At 34.4% G+C, this 23,602-nt stretch overlaps 1 protein-coding gene across 1 annotated transcript; it reads right to left on the bottom strand.

Moving 5' to 3' along the window:
• Positions 1-9,378: 9,378 nt before the first annotated feature.
• On the bottom strand, positions 9,379-19,050 carry LOC120126012 (probable serine/threonine-protein kinase PIX13). The gene is made up of 5 exons (XM_039144315.1): positions 18,577-19,050; positions 10,625-10,760; positions 10,384-10,523; positions 10,114-10,237; positions 9,379-9,689 (listed from the first exon to the last, which is right to left on the bottom strand). The coding sequence occupies exons 1-5, from the start codon at positions 18,991-18,993 to the stop codon at positions 9,394-9,396; spliced, it is 1,113 nt and encodes a 370-aa protein (XP_039000246.1). The 5' UTR covers positions 18,994-19,050; the 3' UTR covers positions 9,379-9,393.
• Between the last annotated feature and the right edge of the window lie 4,552 nt (positions 19,051-23,602).

Consider the following 23,602-nt stretch of genomic DNA (forward strand, 5'->3'; position numbering starts at 1 on the left):
AAGGAAAAACCAAAACGGGTTTAGTGGGGGTTTTAGAAACCCAAATGATTCTAACTTGTTTTGGGGAGATTTAGGCTTCTTAGAGTGTTTTAAATTCTCCTCTAATCATACTAGCAACATTAGTAATTCACATGTTGATTTTTGTTTAGTGAGAAAAGTTAAGGAAAATTCTCAAGCAATGGGAAAAAGAAACTTAACTTGGGTTGAGCCTTCAGCATTTCCAGCAGCCTAGACACTCAATGTAACTCATTTCTAACTCACCTATACCATGTGTAGCTCATTTAGATGAGATTTGGTAGGTTGCATGAGCTTGAAGCATTTTCATGGTAGATTTATAATTTGGGTGTTTCAGCATGTGTTAAGTCATATTTATGACTCCTAATATCAAATAAAATATTTAACTATCATCTGGGGACCTCAATGGGGGCATTTGGGGTAGAAAAATGGGATCTTTCGTGCCAAAACAGAGCATTTCATAATAATGGTATCAATACTATAAGAACATTATCGATATTGTTCATACTTCAGAAAAAAATTAAGCAACTTTAAAAGGATAGTATCGATACTCATTCAAAGAGTATTGATATCAAGGCAGGAGTATACTAGAGATATCGATACTGGGGTATTTTTCAAAACATCGAACCGAAATTTGGTATCGATACCTAGTCAAGTATTGATACCCCAATACCATAGTATCGATACTGCCTTAACCCAAAAACCACATCAGTCATGGGGTATCGATACCAACAGGTGGGTATCGATACCAAAGGTTATGTACCGATATTGAAGCGAGAACAGAAATAAATATTAGAACTGATAGGGAAGAGGTGGCGGGTTAATGAACATTGCTCTTATTGAAGAATCAAACCTAGAAAGCTCTAGACTCGATGAGGAACAATGGGGAATGAATAGGGGAAGGTGGCGGCAGTAAGTAGGGTTCTTAGAGTGTAACCCCCTAGACCCGGCCTATGCGTTTCGACTAAGTCTAGTGGATCACATTATGATTCTTAAAGACATTTTCTGAAACCGTTATTCAATCAATGTAAAATCAAATTATAAATGTCATGAAATAAATTATACCATCAAAACCCAACTTGTAAATATAATACCAAAAACTAATAAATTAATTTAAAACAGGTCTTCAAAATCAAAATCAAAATAAACTGAACAGTAATAGCAAAAGTGTCATTATCCTAAAATATGATACTTTAAAATAAGGTCCATGTCACCAAAATAAAGTCAACTAGCAAGATAAAACATTGCAATCATATATACTTCAAGAGATATGTTGATCCTCCAAGTGCTCGAATCGATGTATCTAACCAACAGTATCTGAAAGGGGAAAAACATTTTCGAAAGGTGAGCTAGGCTCAGTGTGTCCCAATATTACCTTAAAATCACATAGGTAAATTAAACAAATCATAGTCCAGTAAATCTCATAAATTCATAAAAGAGTTTAACTTTTGAAAATCATAGTTTAAACTCTTTTCTTGTACACCATCAGTAATTTCCAAAACTATTTTCCATATAGCTTACTCTAAGCACACAACAAAAAGAAAGCCAACCCAAGGATAAGTTTTATAGCTTGTATCCTTAAGCTCGTAAGTCCAAGTCCATATAGCTTACCCTAAGCACACAACAAGGGAAGCCAACCTAAAGTATCTTGGGGCCCCAAGAGTCACATTAGGCTCATTCTGTTTATTAGCTTGATCAGAGCTATACTATTGTAATTCAATCCAAAAGTTCAATTGCACCGTGACATAAATTCCATAAATCATCACATTAAATTGGTGCATCAATAAAACAGTAACCAGAGAACTCAATGTACCTCTTATTAAAACTAATAAAACAGTTCAGTAATAATTAGGGAACACACCTCGATAATAGGTTCAAATAGGAGATCTACTGATTGCTGGTTTCACCACGCTCTACTACAGTTTTCGAACGGGTGAATACTGGCATACGTGGTTTAGCTGATCTAGAAGAGCTGGGTCGAGCTGTCGAACAATCCGGAGAGTCTCTTGTACAAAGATCGGTTCAAATTTTTGAACGGCGGAGAGCTCGATTTCAACTCGGCACATTCTTCCTTAACAACTTTGTCAAAGGAGAAGCAATGATCAAAAAGCCCTCAACAAAACGTCGATAATAACCAGCCAAGCCCAAGAAATTGCGAATCTCAGAGATATTCTTGGGTCGTTTCTAATTCACAATAGCCTCGATCTTGTTTGGATCGACCTGAATACCTCGCGCAGAAATAATATGCCCCAGAAATGACACTTCTTGAAGCCAAAACTCACACTTGCTTAGTTTGACATATAGACGATGCTCTCTCAAAGTCCGCAGAACGATCTTCAAATGCTCTTCATGCTCTGCCTCAGTACGAGAATAGATCAGAATATCATCAATAAATACCACCACAAATTGATCCAAATATGGTCGGAACACCCGATTCATCAAATCCATGAAAGCTGCAGGAGCATTCGTCAAACCAAAAGGCATCACTAAGAATTCATAATGACCATATCTAGTGTGAATGCCCGTCTTTGCAACATCAGATCCTTTAACTTTCAATTGATAATACCCCGAACGAAGATCAATCTTAGAGAATACAGTAGCTCATCGCAACTTATCAAATAAGTTATCAATCCTGGGTAGTGGATATTTATTCTTGACCGTCATCTGGTTTAACTTCTGATAGTCAATACATAATCTTAGCGACCCATCCTTCTTTTTCACGAACAGAACTGGAGCTCCCCATGGTGAAGTACTATGCCGAATAAATCCTCGATCGAATAATTCTTGCAATTGGACCTTCAACTCCTTAAGTTCTTTTGGAGCCATGCGATAAGGTGCCATAGAAATAGGTGCAGATCCCAGATAAGTCTCTATCTCGAACTCTACCTCTCTATCAGGAGGTAAACTAGGCAACTCCTCTGGAAAGACATCAGGAAACTTGCTAACTGTACGGATCTCTTCGATCGTGGACAATGAACCTTTAGTGTTCAAAATACAAGCAATGAAAGTCTCATATCCCTTTCGGATCATACGATCAATTTCCATCGCTGAAACTATATTGGAGAGATAGCCACGCCGTTCACCAATTAACACAACAGTCCGACCATCTGAAGTCTTTAGAGTAGCCCGCTTGTATTCGCAATCCAGATTTACCTTGTGTTTATTCAACCAATCCATCCCAAGAATTAGATCAAACTCCTCTAAAGAAAGCTCCATAAGATCAGCGAGAAAAATTTCTCCCTGAACCTCGAGAGGACAACGCCGAAATACTTTATTCACTAATACCGCTTGTCCTACTGGACTCGTAACTGTAATAGTATTTTCAGTGTTCTCGATCAAAATCTGAAGGTTTCGAGATACCGAGCTCGATACATAGGAGTGAGTGGAGCCATTGTCCAGTAATGCAAGGTATGGGATAGAATAAATAGTAAATGTACCTGCAATAACCTCAGGCTCATCTCTGTCATCCCGACGTCTAGTGGCATAAACCAAAGTTGGCTGTCTAGCCTCAGAAACTGTTGGCCCTCTATTTTGCTGAGGTCGGGCTCTACTGTCAGTCCTGGACGTTGAACCACGAGCCTTTACTTGGCTACGATCTCTAATTGGAGTCTGTACTGTAATCTGAGAACGTACAGGAGTCTGGGTAGCGGTCTGCTCAAACGAAGCTAGCTGAGGACAATCCCTCCGATAATGACCACTAGATCCACACTGATAGCAAAGACCCATCTTCTTACGACACTCTCTTATTTGTTGTTTACCATAAAACTCACATAGGAACCCATGATAATACGAGGAGGAACCGCCTCGACTACCAACTAACGGTGAGGATGCTGCAGGCTTGAAACGTGTATTGCTTCTCTGAGGGACTGAAGTACGAGTCCTTTTCCTGGACTGTGCTGATGACTCCATCGAGTCTGAAAATTTCTTAGATCGTTCCTGTTCAACACGCTCTCTACCAGAAGCTAAAACCTCCACCTCTTCAGCATCTTTGGCTCTGCCCACCAGCACATCAAATATCTCATCCTGATGGGTTACAACTTGCCTACGCAGCTCGTATCTGAGTCTAAGGGCAAATTTATGACATCGATCTCTCTCAGTAGGTACCATACTGAATCCATACTTCAGCAACTTCAAGAACTCGATCTCATACTCAGAAACAGTCATGTCTCCCTGAATCAGGTCTTGAAATTGCTGTCGTCTCTGAGCTAAGTAACGCTCTCCCAGAAAACGACTCCGAAAGCGATCCTTAAAGAAATTCCAGGTCAAATGATCGGTAGGAACACTACTAGTCACTGACTCCCACCAAGTGTAGACATTGCCATCTAACATCGCCACAACACCCTGATATCTCTTAGTTGAGTCTAAACCCAACTGATCCATGCGTCTCTCTGTATCCTGGAGCCAATCCTCAGCTTCAGTAGGAGCTCCACCAATCTGTCCCCCAAAAGTTCTAACTCCATTGGCAATCAAAGTCTGTGAAATAGGAAACTCTGATACAACGCCAGTAGCTCTGACTGCTCCCTGTATCAACTGCAGAAATTATCTACCAAAATTCTCATCCAAAGCAACTCCGGTAGACTCTGACTCAATATCGGTCGCTCCTATGATCGGTGTAGTCATGCCAATACCAGCGGTAAGAGGCAGATTCGTTGGGGTCGTAGGAGCATGATCACTTATCGGAGGTAGGGGATCTACTCGTATCTCATCGATCGGGTCTACAAATCTAGCCACTCGACCTCGTCCACGGTTAGTTCGACGACCACGTCTAGCACTCATTTTTTTTTTGGTGGATCTCGAGTTTACTACAGGAGACAAAACTTAGGGTTAGACAAACACTTGGAGTCTCGAACACAGTTAAAATCTTAATAACTTGTGACATGGCCTTAGTAACTTGTTTTGTAAAATATTTCTAAAACCGTATTTTCAATGTGGACTCATACACAGTCCGAGGGTTAAAAACCAAAAGCTCTGATACCAATAAATGTAACCCCCTAGACCCGGCCTATGCGTTTCGACTAAGTCTAGTGGATCACATTATGATTCTTAAAGACATTTTCTAAAACCGTTATTCAATCAATGTAAAATCACATATAAATATCATGAAATAAATTATACCATCAAAACCCAACTTGTAAATATAATACCAATAAGTAATAAACTAATTTAAAACAGGTCTTCAAAATCAAAATCACAATAAACCGAACAGTAATAGCAAAAGTGTCATCATCCTAAAATACGATACTTTAAAATAAGGTCCATGTCACCAAAATAAAGTCAACTAGCAAGATAAAACATTACAATCAGATATACTTTAAGAGATATGTTGATCCTCCAAGTGCTCGAACCGATGTATCTAACCAACAGTATCTGAAAGGGGAAAAACATTTTTGAAAGGTGAGCTAGGCTCAGTATATCCCAATATTACCTTAAAATCACAATAGGTACATTAAACAAATCATAGTCCAGTAAATCTCATAAATTCATAAAAGAGTTTAACTTTTGAAAATCATAGTTTAAACTCTTTTCTTGTACACCATCAGTAATTTCCAAAACTATTTTCCATATAGCTTACTCTAAGCACACAGTAAAAAGAAAGCCAACCTAAGGATAAGCTTTATAGCTTGTATCTTTAAGCCCGTAAGTCCAAGTCTATATAGCTTACCCTAAGCACATAGCAAGGGAAGCCAACCTAATGTATCTTGGGGCCCCAAGAGTCACATTAGGCCCATTCTGTTTATTAGCTTGATCAGAGCTATACTATTGTAATTCAATCCAAAAGTTCAATTGCACCGTGACACAAATTCCATAAATCATCACATTAAATTGGTGCATCAATAAAACAGTAAGCAAAGAACTCAGTGTACCTCTTATTAAAACCAATAAAATAGTTCAGTAATAATTAGGGAACACACCTCGATAATAGGTTCAAATAGTAGATCTACTAATTGCTGGTTCACCACGCTCTACTACAGTTTTTGAACGGGTGAATACTGGCATACGTGGTTTAACTGATCTAGAAGAGCTGGTTCGAGCTGTCGAACGATCCAGAGAGTCTCTTGTACAAAGATCGGTTCAACTTTTTGAATGGCGGAGAGCTCAATTTTAACTCGGTCGAATCTTTGACTGCTCCACCTCCTCACGCGCCGCCGTCGACGGAGACCAAGGTTGACACTGACGGACTCGAAACGACACAAGGAACACGATGGTGCGGGAGGTGTCGAAAACCGATCAACGATCGGAGATGAATTTAAGATTTTCTCGGCGGTAGTGCTAAAAAACGTCGAGACTTTGACTCGAAATTCACATCGTTTGGCAACGTTTCGCTATAATTGATTTACTGGGTTTTGTTCACGGGTCGAAGATGAACACGACGGTGGTTTCAATTTTACGATTGGAGGTCGAACGGATTCGGAAACGGGCTTGGAAGTAAGGGTACAAGAGGAGGAAATTTGAGCAATTATCATTTGTGTTTTCTGGTTTAAAACCAGAAAACACGCTTATAACACCAATCCTGCCGATAGTTTTAGGGGAAATTCAGGGCTTGGTCCCTGAATTTCCTTTACTTCAAAAATGGCCTACAAGTTTTCATAAATTTTAATTTAGTCACTTAATTTCCCCCAATTACACCAATTTAAATTGTTTTTTTTCCTCGGGTTGTTACATAGAGTTTCTTTTAGGTGCTGGAAACAATGTAACAAATAAGATTAAAACAAGATAAAGAAAAGATAAAGGAATTGCAAATAAAATAAGATAACCAAGAAATCAAAAGATCTCCCTTATGAAGGTGAACGGTAAAGATGATTGATGACGTGGATGGATATATGGAAATTCAATGGATAATGTCCTATCGAGCCCTCCTAGTCGCAATGAAAAGGATAACACGATAATATGGCTCTAACCAACCCTCCTAGTCGCAACGAAAAGGCAAATTGGAGTGTGAAGATTAATCTCCCTCACAAGAACTTGAAAGAACTCAAGGAGAAGAAGCTTCGAAGGAACAAGGCAATCAGCACTTGAAAAAACGAACTCTCGTTGTATTATTAATCAAAGAAATCTTCATTACAAAGTTGACTTAAGCCTCCTTTATATAGGGGCTGAGTTCTAAAGGTCCTAAATAACTAATGAATAAAATAATAATAAACTAAACATGTCTTAACTCTAATTCCTAATAAAATAATAATAACTAAAAATAATATTTTAACCCAACCTTAATTCCTAATAAAATAATAAATCTGATCCTAAAAGATAATTCATCATCTATATTAAATTATATCACAAATAATCAATATAAATATTGAAAATTCGTAATATTTACAAAATCCCGTATTAATCCCGTGTAGGATTTTCTGCATGCACTGCCTTCAGTAAAATGGTCATATCTTGAGTTTCCGATATCGGATTGATGCGATTCAAGAACCATTGGAAAGATAAGAGACAGTAGGTTGTATCTCCAGAAGACATGTTGACCAAATAAGATCAGGATACCATTCAAAAAGTTGTCGCAAGTCTGCCACTGTTCTGATCTTCTTTTCCAAGGCTTGGACGAGTGGATCATTTGGAAGAGTCATTACTTCTTCCTTTGATGTGAGCCTTGTGATGCATGTATCATCCTCCCTTTCTTCAAAAAGATTCTTCCTCGAATCTAAAACATTAAAGGGAGCAATATTAGAATCGTTTAATGATTCATTCACATTATGCTTACCGAATAGATATGCTTTGAATCTTCGAGACTTTGTTCTTCTAATAGGTTCGAGTAGAAACATTAGTCCAAAGAAGCATGTATTATGGACTCTGGTGCATGTATCAAGAACATTAGAAACAGTAATAGTTAGGGTTATATAAAGCTAACCTTGTTTGATGCTCAGGAAACAGCCAGGACACCCGAGTTCCTCTTAGCAGAATTATGACAGTAGGTGGATATCCAAGTTAGTGCCAAGGCACTTAGCAACCGACTGGGAGGGTAAAGAAAAAGGAAGAAGAAGAAGAAATGAAACTATGAGCTTAATATCAGCTTCCTATTTCCACTTCCAAACACAATTGATTTCTTTAACATAGCTTGCCTGGTTCATCATGAATTTTTAGGTTACGTTGAGTTAATTGTCACTATTTTCTTGTCTTGAAAATTTTATGTAATAAATGTAATTATTTCTTCTGTGCGTGACTTAATTGGAGAACTGTTTAATTGATAAAAGATGTATATTAATACTAAAATTTACATGCATACTCCATAAAAAAAAAGTACATGCATACTCTAGATTATTTAATGCTGATATTTAAATAGGAAATCTTTCATTGTGATTCATAATAATCCATGCTCTTGAATTTGACATAAAACTAGTCCTCAAGAACGCCGGTAATGGAATTGTATTTCCTTATTTTAGTTAGGGGTGTTTAAAAATAGTCAACTTGAATTATTTGACCCGTCGACCTGCCAATTCGATATAAAATTATTGGGTATTTCAAAAGCAAGTACTTGATTTTGTTGGTTGAGTACCCTATCCGTTTTTTTTTTACGGTTTTTGGATTGGGCCGGATCACAAAATTACCCTTAACCGGGTACCCACGACCCGCCAACCCGGTTCTTTTTTTTGTTTTATTATTACTTTATTTTAAATTCAATTTTTTATTTCTAATTTCAAATTATTTTACCCTAACATTTCAAAATTCTATTTATTCAATTATTTCACCTTAATATTTAAATTATTTCTTTTAATCTTAAATTATTTTAAACATACTTGTAATTTTATAATTTTATTTTATTTTTATATTTTTAAATTTTACTTTTCTATTAATAATTTATAAATTTTATGTTTATGTTATGTGTTATAAACTTTTAAGTTTTAATTTTTGTTTTTTATATGGATTTTTCTAAAAAATAATATAAGTTAAAAAGAATTAAATAAAACATTTAACCGGTACTCGTGATCCGAAAATGTGGGTATCCGAGTTTTATTGATACCTGACTTAAGGGTATCCTCTTCATATGGGTCGAGTCATAGACCGAATTTTTGTGACTCGAAAATCCTGAATACCCAATATTTAAGGTACCAGAAAATACGAGTAACCGGATTTGAACGCCCTATTTTTAGCTGCCTATACACGAGTAAAAAAGAAAGGAGCTAAATATACTTGTCTATGTGTATACATGAATCAAATTTCATGAAATTAACCTGATCACATAAAGGACAGTAGCAACAATCATCACAATATGTCACATGCACATCGCCGGAACTAAAAATAACTACCGATTCGACCTAGTTGTGGAGGACTGTTTATTATTTGTATTCCAGCCATATTTAGAGTGCATCGGAGACCGATTATCGTTAGCCTTCGACTTGATTTGCTACCTTTATTACTAGCTTTTGAATTCCTTTGATGTCATTGATCTTTGTAGTGTCTCCAACACCTCTCCATGGATGGACGGCTTCTGGGATCAGATTTCATACACTTTAAAATCTCACCGGCTTGCAATGTAGCTTTGATTGGGTATTTTTCTTCTAGCTTTGGGTCCATTATTTTCTTCAACTTTCTCTTCTCTGTCAATGAATGTTCGGCCCATTCTACCAAATTGTGCTCGCCACTGGGTCGATTTGTATCCAGGGCCCTTAGGCCCGTTAACATCTCCAACAACACAACTCCGAAACCATACACATCACTCTTAACATACAAATGACCTACATTATTTTTGTACATACTAATGCAAGTTATAATTTGTACATACAATTTGTTAATCATAATGAAAAATATATATCTAATATTTGATTGATAGTCACTTTAAGTCTTTATTCTTTCTTTCAGAGCATTTTGATATCAATATTTCATTTTGGGATAAAAAAACCCCTCCTTTAATAGAAATTGTAAGTCAAATGAAAGGTTGGAGGCTACGATGCTATGAAGAAAAAAAAAATGATTATTTTAGTCAACGTTAGAGATTTTTTTTTACTTTAAAATGAATTATTGAAGCCAAAATAATCTAAAAGAGAATAAAAACTAAAAAAAATTATATAATCAAGCTTTGAAAATATATTTTTGGCGTTATATTGATTCTATAGTGCAAGAGAGGAGGTGAGCATTTAAAAAGAAAGATGGGTAAATTACCTGTGGCAACATATTCAGGAGCAGCATAACCATATGTTCCCATAACCCGTGTAGTGACATGCGAATTGCCATCTATAGGGCCCAACTTTGCCAAGCCAAAATCCGAAAGTTTGGCGTTGTAGTCCTGGAACACTCTCAAATCAACTTGTTAGTACAATCAGTTATCAATAGTTTAATAAAATTGAGTAGATGTTACTGTGTAACAACTTCAAAATGTTAAAAACAAAAACTTAGAGAAAGCTAAAACGGAGAGGGTGGGTTTGAATATACCCCATCCAGTAAAATATTGGAGGCTTTGAAGTCCCTGTATATAACACACTTCTCTGATGTGTGCAAAAAGGTTAAGCCTTGGGCAGCCCCCATGGCTATTTTAAGCCGAGTTCCCCATGTAAGAGGCTCTGCTCCTCCTGCTGCAGTTTTAGTTATATATGTATAAGAGAACAGCTTTAACTTTCTGCAATCTCTCAAAACAAAGACAAAGAAGCAGTGTTTTGTGCCTTAAATGACATACATCTGAAGAGGTGGTTTTCCAAGCTTCCCTTTTGCATGTATTCGTAGACAAGGAGGAACTGGTTCTCCTCCCAACAGTATCCCAACAACTTTACTAGGTTTGGATGGCTGAACTTTCCCAAAAATTTCACCTCTGCCTGTCCTCACCCAAAATCTACATCATTTTCAAACCCAAAACCTCCTGGATTTCAAATTGAGTTATAAATTTTACGAGACCCAAAATGCAATTCTCCTTATAATCTTATATTTTTTAAAAAATAATTAAATTATTTCTTTTTATTTTACTAGTAGGGGTGAGTACTCGATCAAGTTGAGTCGACTCGTGTTTAAAAATTCAAGTTATCAGAGTATATTAGTCATATTTTATAACTCAGACTTTATTTATATATTTTTTGAGTCGAGTCGAGTTATTCAAATTTTTGTTTAGATTAAATTGTAAATATTTATAATGTTATTATACTAATTGATTATAGCTTAAACAACTTTTTATAACCATATATATATCATATATATTTCTTCATATTTTTTCGAATGTGATATACATATATCATGCAGAGTTGAGGAATTCGACTCAAAGTTGAAAATCAATCCACTAATTATTAAATATTTTGAGTTATTTGAGTCATATTTTATAATTCAACTCAAATTTGATTTTCTAGTTGAATTGAGTTAAGTCGAGTCAAGTATTTTAACATCGAATCATGTCAAAAATTGCTATTTTTCAAGTCCTATCGAGTTTTGTTCACCGTTGTTTAAGAGTGCCAAAATACAATTTTATTATATACTAATTTATAGGGTAAACAACAAGATTGATAACTTTCGTTTAAGTTTTGTACATTTTTCTCACTGAATTCAAAATATATAATATGTGATCATTTTCGTTTTTAGTTCATTAAGATGTGATCATGTTCGTTATTATTTTATTAAGATATGGTCACTTATCTCATTGACTTTTAAATGTTTAGTCAATGCAAATTTAACTGTCGTTAGTGAGAAAATTAAACAAAAGTGATCATGTCTTAATTAAATAAAAAAATGGCTAAATATTATGTTTGATAAATTTAGTGAGGAAAAGTGTTCAACATTAAAAATGAAAGTGATTAATCTTGTAGAATACCCTAATTTATAATTCTATACTTTCTAGGGACTTATGAACGATTTAGTCACCCTAAAACTTTCATAAATTAAAGTTAATAAAATTCCAACTATCTTGCATTAAGAAAATACTAAATTTTGATAAGACAATAATTATGCTCCAATACATTATATATAAAAGGATTATAGAGATGTTAGGTCAACTCAAAGAAAATCAGGCCAAATTGTTAATATTATTTCCGAAATGTTGCCAGAAAAGACTGAACATATATAAGTATATAAAAAAAACGTACGGCACCGTATATTTGGGAAGACTCCTGGCCGTAGTTTATACTTGTGAGTTATGACTCTTCATTCATCTTTATGAACATTTTTTATTTGATTACTCATATTTTATGATGTAATAAACTATTTTGGTTAAATCTACCACAAGTCATTGTATTATAACAAAATATTTATTTTAGTCCTACTATATACGGAGATATTTTAGTCAATGTAAATTTGAAAAGTAAAAATGTTTTTTTATACAAGTAAAATTTTATTCATCCAAAAGAGAGCAGACTAGCTGCTACAAGAAACAAAACAACCCCTAGACAATTAAATCAAGCCCCAATCTATGCACAATTGGCTATTTACATCATCAAACTTATCCATGCAACATCTATACAATTTAATCTTCACAACCTTTTATTTTACTTACAATAGTATCAATCGAACGAATCAAACCTCTAAAATGCCTATGATTATGTTCCTCCCAAATGAAGTACACAAATCTAGTCTAAGCTAACTTAAGGATACGCACTAAAAGAGATTCACCTTTTAAATTCACAACCATCCATCGAATTCCTTCATCCCAACAATGTAGCTCCTGTCGAAGCCCACAAGAGTGCATGATAGCACCCCACACTTCCCTCGCTTAGGCACAATCAGAGAAGAGATGATTACCTCTCAGAACAACACATCCCACACACATTATCTATAACCACTCCAAACCGTACAAGTCTATCCTTGGTAGGTAATCTGTCAAGAATGGCCATCCATGAAATAAAAGAAGCTTTGAGATATGAGGAACCAAACAAGGCGATGCCAATTAACCTTCTCCTTCCTGTCTCGAATTCTTCCCATATCCAACTGCCTTTTATTTGAGTCCAACTGACATTAGTGTAAAACAACCTCCTGGCCTCATCACACAATTTAAGCAGCTTACTCAGAATCCAACTAAAATGAGCCTTACACTCAACATTCCAATAATCTACATATCTAAAATAGTATTCTTTTACCCAGGCAATCCAAAGTGAGCCTTCACATGCCAAAATGTTCTCGACAAGCAGCAGACAACATGCTCTGCTCCAGACAACAAGGCTTCTTAACCCCAAACCTCTCTTTGATTTCAAAGAACAGACCTGGCTCCAGCTCACTCGAGTCCTCTAGCAGAGGTGTCACTTCATTTCCAAAATAATCGCATACATAGCCTCTCAATGTCCCTGATGGCCCCTTTAGGGAGAATGAGTTGCCTGCTCCAGTAGCTAAAGATACTGAACAAAACAATTTTAACAAGCTGTAATCTTCCACCAAAACTCAACTTCTTACTAGACCATTGATTGAGCTTATCTTTGATTTTTACCAGCAAAGCTGAGCAATCCTTCCCTGTAAGCTTTTGGGTAACCAATGGTACCCCAAGGTACCTAACAGGGAGTTGCCCCACCCTAAACCTAGTTTCAGTCTGAATCTGCTCAAGTACATGTTCAATCAATCCACAAGCATAAAGCTCAGTTTTCAGGGCATTTAGTCTAAGTCTAGAGAGATCAGAAAAAACCTCTAATGTGCTCAGAACCCCCATCACAGCATCAAGAGACCCATGGCAACCAGCAAATCATCCGTAAAAAAAAGATGGGTAAGAGAGACTCTCTTACACTTAGGATGATATTTAAATATTCCTTTGTTAGCAGAAGCATCCAACAAGGAAGAAACATTCATTACAATGATAAAAAGGTAAGAAGATAATGAATCTCCTTGCCTAACCCCTCTAGCACCCTTAAAATACTCCACCAAACTTCTATTCAAAGAAACTGAGTATTTGGGGGTAGTTACACAGATCCTTATCCAATAAAAAAACCACTAGGAAGCCTTATAGCCTCCAGGACAGCCAGCAAAAAATCCTAGTTAACAGAATCAAATGCCTTTTGCAGGTCAATCTTAATAGCACATCTAGGTGAAAGACTCCTCCTAGAATAGCCTTTAACTATCTCCTGAGCAAGCAGTGTGTTGTCAACTATATTCCTACCTTTAACAAAGGTTGTCTGGCTAGCAGAGATCATACCAGGAAAGATGCAAGAAAGTCTAGTGGTAATGATTCTGGTAATGGTTTTATAAACCACAGAGCAACAAGAAATTGGCCTAAAATCCTTTGCCAAACAAGCATTCAAAGACTTAGGAACTAAGACAATGGTTGTAGCATTAAAAGTAGACAATAAGAAGGAAGATTGGAAGAAGTACCTCACAGCAACCAAAAAATGTCTTCCAACGACATCCCAAACAGCCTTGAAGAACCAAGAAGTGTACCCATCAGGGCCAGGACTTTTTTTATTTCCTTGCCTAAGCAAAGCTTCTTTAATTTCTCTGTCAGTTACCTCTTTTGTAAGCATCTCACCAGCCCCCTTAAGCAAGAAATAGTTTAGCAAGGTTTTCAAACACTCCACTGAACAACCCTGAAGTAGAGTCAGTAGTACCAATGAGGTTAATGAAAAAATTCACTAACTCAGCACCATATCATCAAAGGAATCAAAGGAGTCAAAGTGTTGTCCATTCTCACTCTTTATTACTTTAATGGTATTCCTCTTCTTGTTGGATTCAACCCTCTGATGGAATCTAGTATTTATATCCCCTTCTTTTAGCCAGTGCACCTTGGCCTTTTTGCCTATAAAACTCAGATTCAGCAACTTCCAGATTCACCAGCTCTGCATGGATTTATTTTTCCTCATCTAGTCTCATTTGATCAACTTGAGTAAGATTGAAGATTTGAATCTTTTGAAGCTCAACCCTCTTACTAAGCACTTTGCTAGATATGTCAGAAAAATGCTCCTTATTAAGTTCTTTTAACCTAGGCTTAAGTCTTTTCAACTTTATAAACAAACAATGCATAGGGTTTCCTTCACAATGCTCCATCCAAGAATCTTTATCAATTCTCAAAAAATTCCCATTTGAAGTCCAGTAGTTGAAAATTTTGAAAGGCTTAGGCCTCTTAGCCATAACATCCTTCTGAGTCCATACAACACCAAGGCAGTGACCAGAAACTCCCTGTGCCTTAAGACTCTGTCCAATTTGCGAGCCAAATAAGCACACTCTTGTCTATTAGACCAAGTGAAGAGAAACCCAAGGAAATGGTGATCTATAAGATCCAAATTCTCTAAACAACCTTGAAACTCCTCCATATCAGAAGAACTATGCATCCCCAAAATTTCAAAATCAGAGTTTTCATCAGCTCTAGCTATAACATTGAAATCTCCACCAATCAACCAAGAAGAAGAGCCTATCTCACCCTCCAAATCCTTTAAATGATCTCAAAGCCCTCTTCTAGTCAAACTATTATTACTGCCACAGACAGCAGTGACCACTGTCCTATGACCATTGATAACTCCTACAATAGAGAGAGCTTGATCACTACCCTTCAAAACAGTAAAAGCTAATTGTTTCTTCCATAAAATCATAATTAGCAACCAAGTTCCAGTCAATAGGAAAAGCAGTGAAGAATTTAGAAGAGTTAATTCTTCTAATTCGAGATTTCATAAGGCAAACTACATCAACTCCTAAATTTTCTAACCTCTTTAACACCTTTTACTACTTAAGAGGGCTATTGATCCCCTTTATATTCCAAAAACTAATAATCATCAAAGAGGGATAGGAGCAGCACCACTACCAACACCCACATTCAGCGCATTACCTTTGGCTCTTTCTACATGATCTTTCTTTTTTGCCTTGATTTCATTGAGTAACACAACAACCCCCAAGGAGGTCACCCGAGTTTTCCTAGGACTATCTATAGCACTACCACCTGCCAAAGATTCCAATTTACTGGAAGAGCCAACATTATCTTTTTTTTCCTACCCCTAATCTTCTTCTTTTGGATCATAGAATCCTATAAAGATGGAAAATTCACCACCAGAACTGGCATCCTCTTGTAGCACTTTTAAGACTACTTCCTCAACTACTTTAGAGTTGATATTTCCATCAGAATCAACTCCCTTTAGTGCTTCAGTAAGATCGACCATTTCTATGCTGGAGTCCTGCCTAGAAACTCCAACATTCACATCTCCCTGCACATCAGCACCACTACCCTCTTACAAGGCGAACACAATAGTCTCCTTAGCAATACCCACCTGCAGCCCTGAATTCACCTTTATCTCATCATTAGTATTGCTCACATTGCCTGAAGAGCATGTTGAACAGTTAGGTTTCTCAAAGGTTGCATTATCATTCACATTCAACTTCTCCTTATCACAAAGCTCAGATGAACTAATAATCTCTTTCTTTCTCCAAATCTGAACCTTCTCACTCTTCGATGAAGTCTTCTTAACCTCTACACACATTTTAATATGATGGCCAAAGGTTTTTACACTTAACACAATATTTTGGCAGCCAAGGTACATACACTTTGACTCTCACAGTGGATCCATCGTTTAAAGCTACATGAATCACATAAGGAAGCTCAGTCTCAGCTTCAATTTCCACACACACTTTAGCAAATTCAAGTCTCTCCTTTGAAGCAGTAACTGAATCCATATACAGAGGGTTACCCAAAACACTAGCAATATAACTGAGTCCCTTTTTAGAATAAAGTTCCAGAGGAACATTATACAGCTGCACCCAAATTGGCATGTAAGACAAGTCGAAATCCAACTTCTGTATACAAGGTTCCCATTTTCTCAACACCATAGGCTTATTATAAACATGCCAAGGCCCATTCTCGAGTACCCAATCTCTCAATATTGCATTCAAAAATGAGAAAACGTAAAGGTTGGATCCAGCTAAACTGACATTTACTGGTGAGGACTTCCCCCAAAGCATTCTAATAATCCGCTGCATCGATCCAAAGTTCAGAGCAACACCAATGAACTGACCCACTACCGCATGATTCCACTCAGCAATCCCTTCCTCAAACATAGTCGACGAAGGCTTAATAGTAGCCACACCATCCAAAATCTACGGGGGAAAGAAATCAAGGGATTGTTCTTCCGCTCCCGCAAATAATTTCCTCCAATCAAGGTTCAATAGCTTCAAATCCATACAACTAACTAAAAAAGCAAACCAGAAACCCCCCAAAATTAACAGACCCAAAGCAAAATTAGCAACGAAAAAGAATAGCTAAGAACACATTAGTCTTGCTAACGTGCGCCCAGAGAAACCCCATCCTCTTGCTATGTGACTTCCAAGGCTTTATATTTAGTTTTAGGAATTTTAAACGATTTTTTTAGGATTTTCCTTTTAAAGTTAAAATGTTAGTTCAAAATGTTAAAACTATTATTAGTTTACTTTAATAATTTGGTTTTCGCATTATTAATGTCACTATCAGGAATTTATTAAAATGGGGTAAACAAAATAAAGGAAGTCTAATAATATCAATTAATGAATGATCTCATAATAATATTTAACTTTTTTCAATTAGGGAGGCCCAATAGAACTTGTTTTATATATTTCCTAAAATATATATATTTAATATTAATAAACTTTTAAAACAAATTGGCGGGGGAAACTCTTGACTCCTACGAAGTTCCGCCCCCGGACATTATTAATTTTAAAATTAAGTAAAGTAATGTTTTAAAGAAAGTGTAATTTAATCTCTATACATTTCGAAAGTGAATGAACAAAAATTATATAAGTCCATGAATTTTCTTACTAGGAAAAAATATTAAATTAGAAAAATAAAGACTAAAGAATTCATAACATTTTCTTCTTTTTTTTGTTGAAAATTTATTAAAATATAAAATAGAAAATTTGAAAAAATATAAAAATAATTATTAGAAAAACAAAAACATTCAATGAAAAAGAAAATAAAAAATTACTTATGCATTACAGTAGTCATAAGAACACAAAATACAATTTTAAATTAAATTCCGAAAACGTTTAATTGATAAAAAACGAACAATAATAAATATGGAGTTTAAAAATTTAGATTGAGGAATAAGAATTTAATTGAAAATTCATATAATTTTTTTTAAATATATGTTTTGTTAACAAAACGGATTAACATGATTCATATTATTTTCATTTGTTCACTTTCAAAATATATGGAAGATATAATTCGGCGAGAAACGAATAGTGTATCTCACGCTCTTGCACATTATGCTACTATATCGCCTACGCCTTAAAATTTTCAATCTATTCTAGCGAATTGTATTACTGCAGTTATTACTCCCGACTCTATGTTTAGTTTCAAAAATAAAAAGAAAACTAAAAAATTTTATAATAGAGAACTAAATGAAATTTTTACATACTATAAAGATTTGTTGTAGACTTTAATAAATTATTTTTAAAAAATATTTAAAATATTTTTAAATGTGGTGGTAGTAATATTTTTTTATTAGGCTAAGGTGATTACAAAATAAGTATATGTTCTAAATACTTTCAACAATTGATAATGAACGCTCAATCATCCTATTGTAGCCATTTGTGCTCAAACTCATGATCTCTAAGAACAACAACGATTCTTTTAACTACTGTAAGTTGGTTCATGCGTGGTGGTAGTAATATTATAACATTATTATTAAGTGTAGAGAACATGTAATATATTTCTTTAAATTAATTTAATTTGCTTAGGAAGCAAATTATTTAATTAAAAAAAAGGAAAAAGAAGAGAAATACCTGCCATTCTTGCAAGCCTTGAGAGCTATCGGGATTTGATTTCTTGACGGCGACCGCCATGCCAACGCCAACTTTTGAAGGAGCATAGGTTTTCTCATCCACCCAACCTTTGAATACTCTACCGAAACCGCCCTCACCTAGTACCGTAGCCGGCTTGAAATTTCTGGTGGCAGCCTTGAGTTCTGCCAGAGTAAATATTTTCAAGGTGGTGCTCATCAGATTCTTTCCGCTAGCGGGCACGGCCGCCTTTTCACCCTCCTTGCTTCTTCCTTCAGAGCCACCTCTCTCTTTGTTCGTTGTGGGCGGCGGCGATCCATTTTGTTTGCCGACTTTTAGTTTCGACGTACCCGGGCTGGATGGCTTTACGGTGGACTGGCTATGGTGATCAACTTGTTGAGTTCCAAAGCAGTTCCCCATAACTGATATAATAACAACTGTTTGTCTTTATGTTTGCAGTTTCGATAAATTTTCTTTGGAAAAGCAGAATTAGATATAGGAAAGGAGATGAGTATTGACTTTTTTTTGTTATGTTTATTTCCAAGTTCGAGGAAAAGAAAAGAAAGAGCGAGGAAGCAACCGGCTGTATCAACCTCCCTTTTATACTCCACTCTAGTTTCTCGCCCTCTAGATATGGCTGCAAATAAGACTAGGTATATTATAAATTGTCTTGTTTAAGTTTAATTTGATTAAGTTTAGTTAATATTTAACTTGAAAAGATTTAATTTAAAATTTGAACTTAATTTTAATTTTAAATGAATTGAAGCTAGTTATTTAATAAATGATTCAAAAGTTCAAGAGCAATTCAAAAGAATAATATATTAAAATTTTAATTTTTTAATTAAATTATCATTAATATTAATATTTATATATTTTTGTTTTTCAAAAAGAACTATAGCATACGATTTTCATATGTTCAAGTTCTTGTTCAAGTTCTTGTTCAAGTTTGAGCTTGAATCGAGCTCCAATTCAAGCTTCAATTGAGTTAAATTTGTAATGTTTTGAGTTCATATTTTTCGAATTTGAGTTAAATTTAATTTTTTATTTTGTGTTTGAGTCAAACTTGATAATTTTAAACTCATGAGTTTTAGAATTAAATCGAACTTAATTTTAAATTTTTTGAGTCAAGTCTGAATCAACAATACTCAAGCTCGGTTGATTTTATTTACAACCCATCTCTAAATGTGCTAAATCATTGAACCAAAAGAATTATAAAATGTTTTTTTAGGCTAAAGGTCAAAACACCCTTATAAAAAGTCAAAAAGAAAAACAGTCTATTCATTAGGAAAAAATAATTTAAACATCGAGTAAAAAGTAATTATTTATATTTAAATTTAAGAATATGTATAAACCTGTTTATATTAATATATAAATCTATACATTAATAGTGTATTGATGCAAAGCCTGCTAAAGGATTCATATGCTCCAACATTAGAAAATTAAAGAAACTGGAAAAAAAAAAAGGAAGAAGAAGTCAACTGCAAATTGGGGCCAAAGCCTTGAGATTTCTGGGTGGGCCCTATCATTGGCTAATTCATCATTAATATTTAATTCCTTCATTAACACAGAAACTAATGATCCATTCATTGTATTTCTCAACTAAACTCACCAAACGTCTTCTTTCTCCAATAAAGTTGTATATTGCTTTCACAAGGGTGGGAAAACACTTAAGATTGATGTTGAAATTTAATATCAATTAAGATTAAGATAATTATTTTATTTCTCATATTCATATAATAAATTTATCTTCGTTGAATTAGATAATAAATAAGTAAATTTTTAGAAAAAAATATATTGCCCCAATTGAGTATTTATTTAAAAATTATGATTAAATAAAATCATATATATGAAACTTGATTATAGAAATTTTAAAATCATGATTTAGTTAAGATGTCTTTTAAATTTTAAAGATCTACTTGTTCGTATGCTTTTTTTAATAAAAATTAAGTTGAGATAACATTTCATTCAAAAACTTACTTGACATCATCTAATTCTACAGTACCAAATTATTATATAAATCTTAGATTTATTCTTGCTTTAATTTCCACCCTATAATTTGTATCCAAAATTAATTTAATTTATATTTAAATATATTTTATTTAATAATTAATCTTGTTTATACTTGAAAACATTTAATAATGATATAACTTGCATTGTATATTGTATTGAGTAATTTAATTGTTGCATATGAATTTATTTCTCATATTTTTGTTGTATAAAAAGTATAATTTTAATATCATTTTTTTACCATAATCAATCTTCTATTTTTATCTAATAATTCTAAAGTAATATATTTTTTAAATTTTATATTGTATAATTAAATCTTTTGTCTATATAAATATATTGGATAGTATTGTGATTATATAGGAATGAGGACAACGGAAGATACTATTGAAATATTGTCTTGCATGTATACATGAAAAATAAAAAGGGAAAACGAGAATCACTGGGAGTGATGGGGCCGTCTTTAAATATATAGTAGTATTTTTTAAAAAGTACTAAAACTTATATAGAGATAATAGAGAGATAATTTTGTAAATTTATTATTATAAGGAAGTTTACTTAAATTTTAATTTATTTTATTTTATTTACAATATTAAGATTTAGTTTTTTTTTAAATTTTATTTAAAAGTTTGATATTTGAAACCTATTAAGTGATCTTAGTGGTTAAGGGTGAGTGATATTCTTCCTAGAAATCTTGGGTTCGGGCAACTGCTTCTGTAAGGTGTGTATGCCTTGTTAATAACTAAGAAAAATTATGAACATATATTTAGGGTTGGGTATGGGACCCAAAACCGACGGGTTTCCACCCGACCCAATTTGATCGAGTCGGTTTTTTTTATTTTGGGTTTGGGTCAAGTCGGGTTCGAGTTTAGGGTGAAAAATCCCGACCCGACCCGACCAAAAAAATATAATTTTACCTTATACATTTAGGATAATTACAATAGTACTCCTTTATATATAATTTTTCAATTAAATTCCTAGTTTTATTGAATAAAAACAATATTTTGTATTATTTCGAGTCGGGTCGAGTTCGATTTAGGTGGAGGATGTATATTTTTCAGGTCAGGTTAGCCGAAACCCATCCCGTGCCCATCCCTACATATATTATCTTATAATAACCTAAGACCAATTCAAATATATATATATATATATATAATATCTTATCTCACTAGATCAACAAATTATTTATAAATGTTAATAATAAGAGTAATTTGAACCCAAAACTCCCCTAATGGTACAACATTTAATCATTAAACTAGACCATACAATTCAAAATTTAGCTCTAACCTAATTTTAGTTTTTTTTATCTTTTCTCACATCTAACTCATCTACACTCGATTTTAAAAAAAATAACTCTAATAAACTAAATTGAAACCCATCCTATCTAATTTTTTCGTACCCTAAACATGGTCAAGCCATTTAATTTAATCGAAAGTGCAGGTGATTTGCAAACGAATGATTCTCTGATGATTACAATGAGGCGATATTGAATTTTCTCAATAATAAGCAAATCAAATGCAGTTAACTAATTAATTACCAATAGATATATTGAATAAAAAAAAGAGAAACAATGAGTCGTCAACGTGTATCATTGAGAGGTTTTGACAATTTCAAATACACGTTTGGGGAGTAACTAAAGCGAGGAAAGGAACAATAGTTACGTTTGGAGTTTCTTGGGGGGGGGGGGCATCCATTACCCATGACAGCGTCTTACTAGACTACTACCTTTGTAATTAAATAATTTATTAAATATATTAATACTAGTAAATTAATTAATTAAAATTCTAATGTTTGTTGACAGTTTGAAAAACTAATATAACTTAGGATTAACTGTCTAAATGATCCCTGAAGTTTTAGGGCATTTGTATTTTGATCTCTAAATTTTTAAAATTTGTAAAACGATCACTAAATTTTTAATTTGCTTTCATTGTTGTCATTGATGTTAACTACCACTAAGAAATGTTGGTGTTGCATGTTAAAATCATATATTTTAAAAAGATCCTAAGTTCCTAAAAACGGTTGTCATTGACCTCAATTTATTTACACCGTCACCTTTTGATGTTCTTTCGATCGTCGTCTGCACTAAACATGTCAATAACCGCACTCGTGCTACATCATCTCCCCATGATCTTCAAACCATTAATAATATTCATTTCATCCAAGTACCAAACACCACAACCATCATCCTTGTGCATACTAAACATGAGCCACCATCACTAATCTCATTCGATCACCATCCGCAACCACAACCACCAATAATAGTAGACAAATAAAAAAGTAAAGAGAAAAGTAAAACTACCCATCTCAATTTTGGTGAGTATATGATAAGCGGGGTGACTATTTATCAACCCCAGGTGCCTAAAATTGGCTCTAGTAATAAAATGGAAACAAAAGAATGCTAGAGGTGCCTAGCACTGGCTCTAGCATTGAAAAAAAGGAAAAGAATTCTGGAGTTACCTAACACATGCTCTAGCAATAAAAAAAAGTGAGAAAGATGTTGATATAACATTGAAAGTTTAAATAAGTGAGTAGGATCATTTTTCTAATTTAGCTAAGTATTGATCGGATACATCTTCCTTGCACTTTACATCACTCTATGGATTCTGACTTTATTAAGTTGACAATACATTCCTTAATTTGAGATCAATCTATGCTACCCTTTTTAGCAGCAATGAAAAATCCTAAGCACTGAAAAAGTGAGTTAAAAATCTGAGTTGGCTTGACAACATTGTTGTTTAGCATTATTGCATTTCATGAATTGTAGTTGCTTGATGTAACACCCCGGATCTAGGGTTAGGAGTTTTGGGCTAACCTTAGATGGGCCTTGGATTAATTCTTTAGCGTGCAGGAAGACTTGACCCAAGTAAGAGGAATTGGGCTTGGTTTAAGCCCAACAATAAATAAAAAAGGATATTTTTAGTTTGCAGTAAAACATAGAGGGTCCAAGGAAGCAATTTTACCATTGTTTAAATTAAAAATTGAAAATAATTAAAATTAGATGATATCACGTCTGAATCGCTATCCC

Source organism: Hibiscus syriacus, unplaced genomic scaffold (genome assembly GCF_006381635.1).
Source record: "Hibiscus syriacus cultivar Baekdansim isolate YM2019G1 unplaced genomic scaffold, ASM638163v2 tig00110450_pilon, whole genome shotgun sequence".
In the NCBI taxonomy this organism is placed as follows: domain Eukaryota; kingdom Viridiplantae; phylum Streptophyta; class Magnoliopsida; order Malvales; family Malvaceae; genus Hibiscus; species Hibiscus syriacus.

Coding starts and splice junctions, on each gene's coding strand:
- LOC120126012 (XM_039144315.1), bottom strand. CDS start 18,993: ATGGGGAACTGCTTTGGAACTCAACAAGTTGATCACCATAGCCAGTCC. Junction 10,524..10,624: donor GGAAAACCACCTCTTCAGAT/GTATGTCATTTA, acceptor CTAAAACTGCAG/CAGGAGGAGCAGAGCCTCTT. Junction 9,690..10,113: donor TCCTGAATATGTTGCCACAG/GTAATTTACCCA, acceptor AAAATAATGTAG/GTCATTTGTATGTTAAGAGT.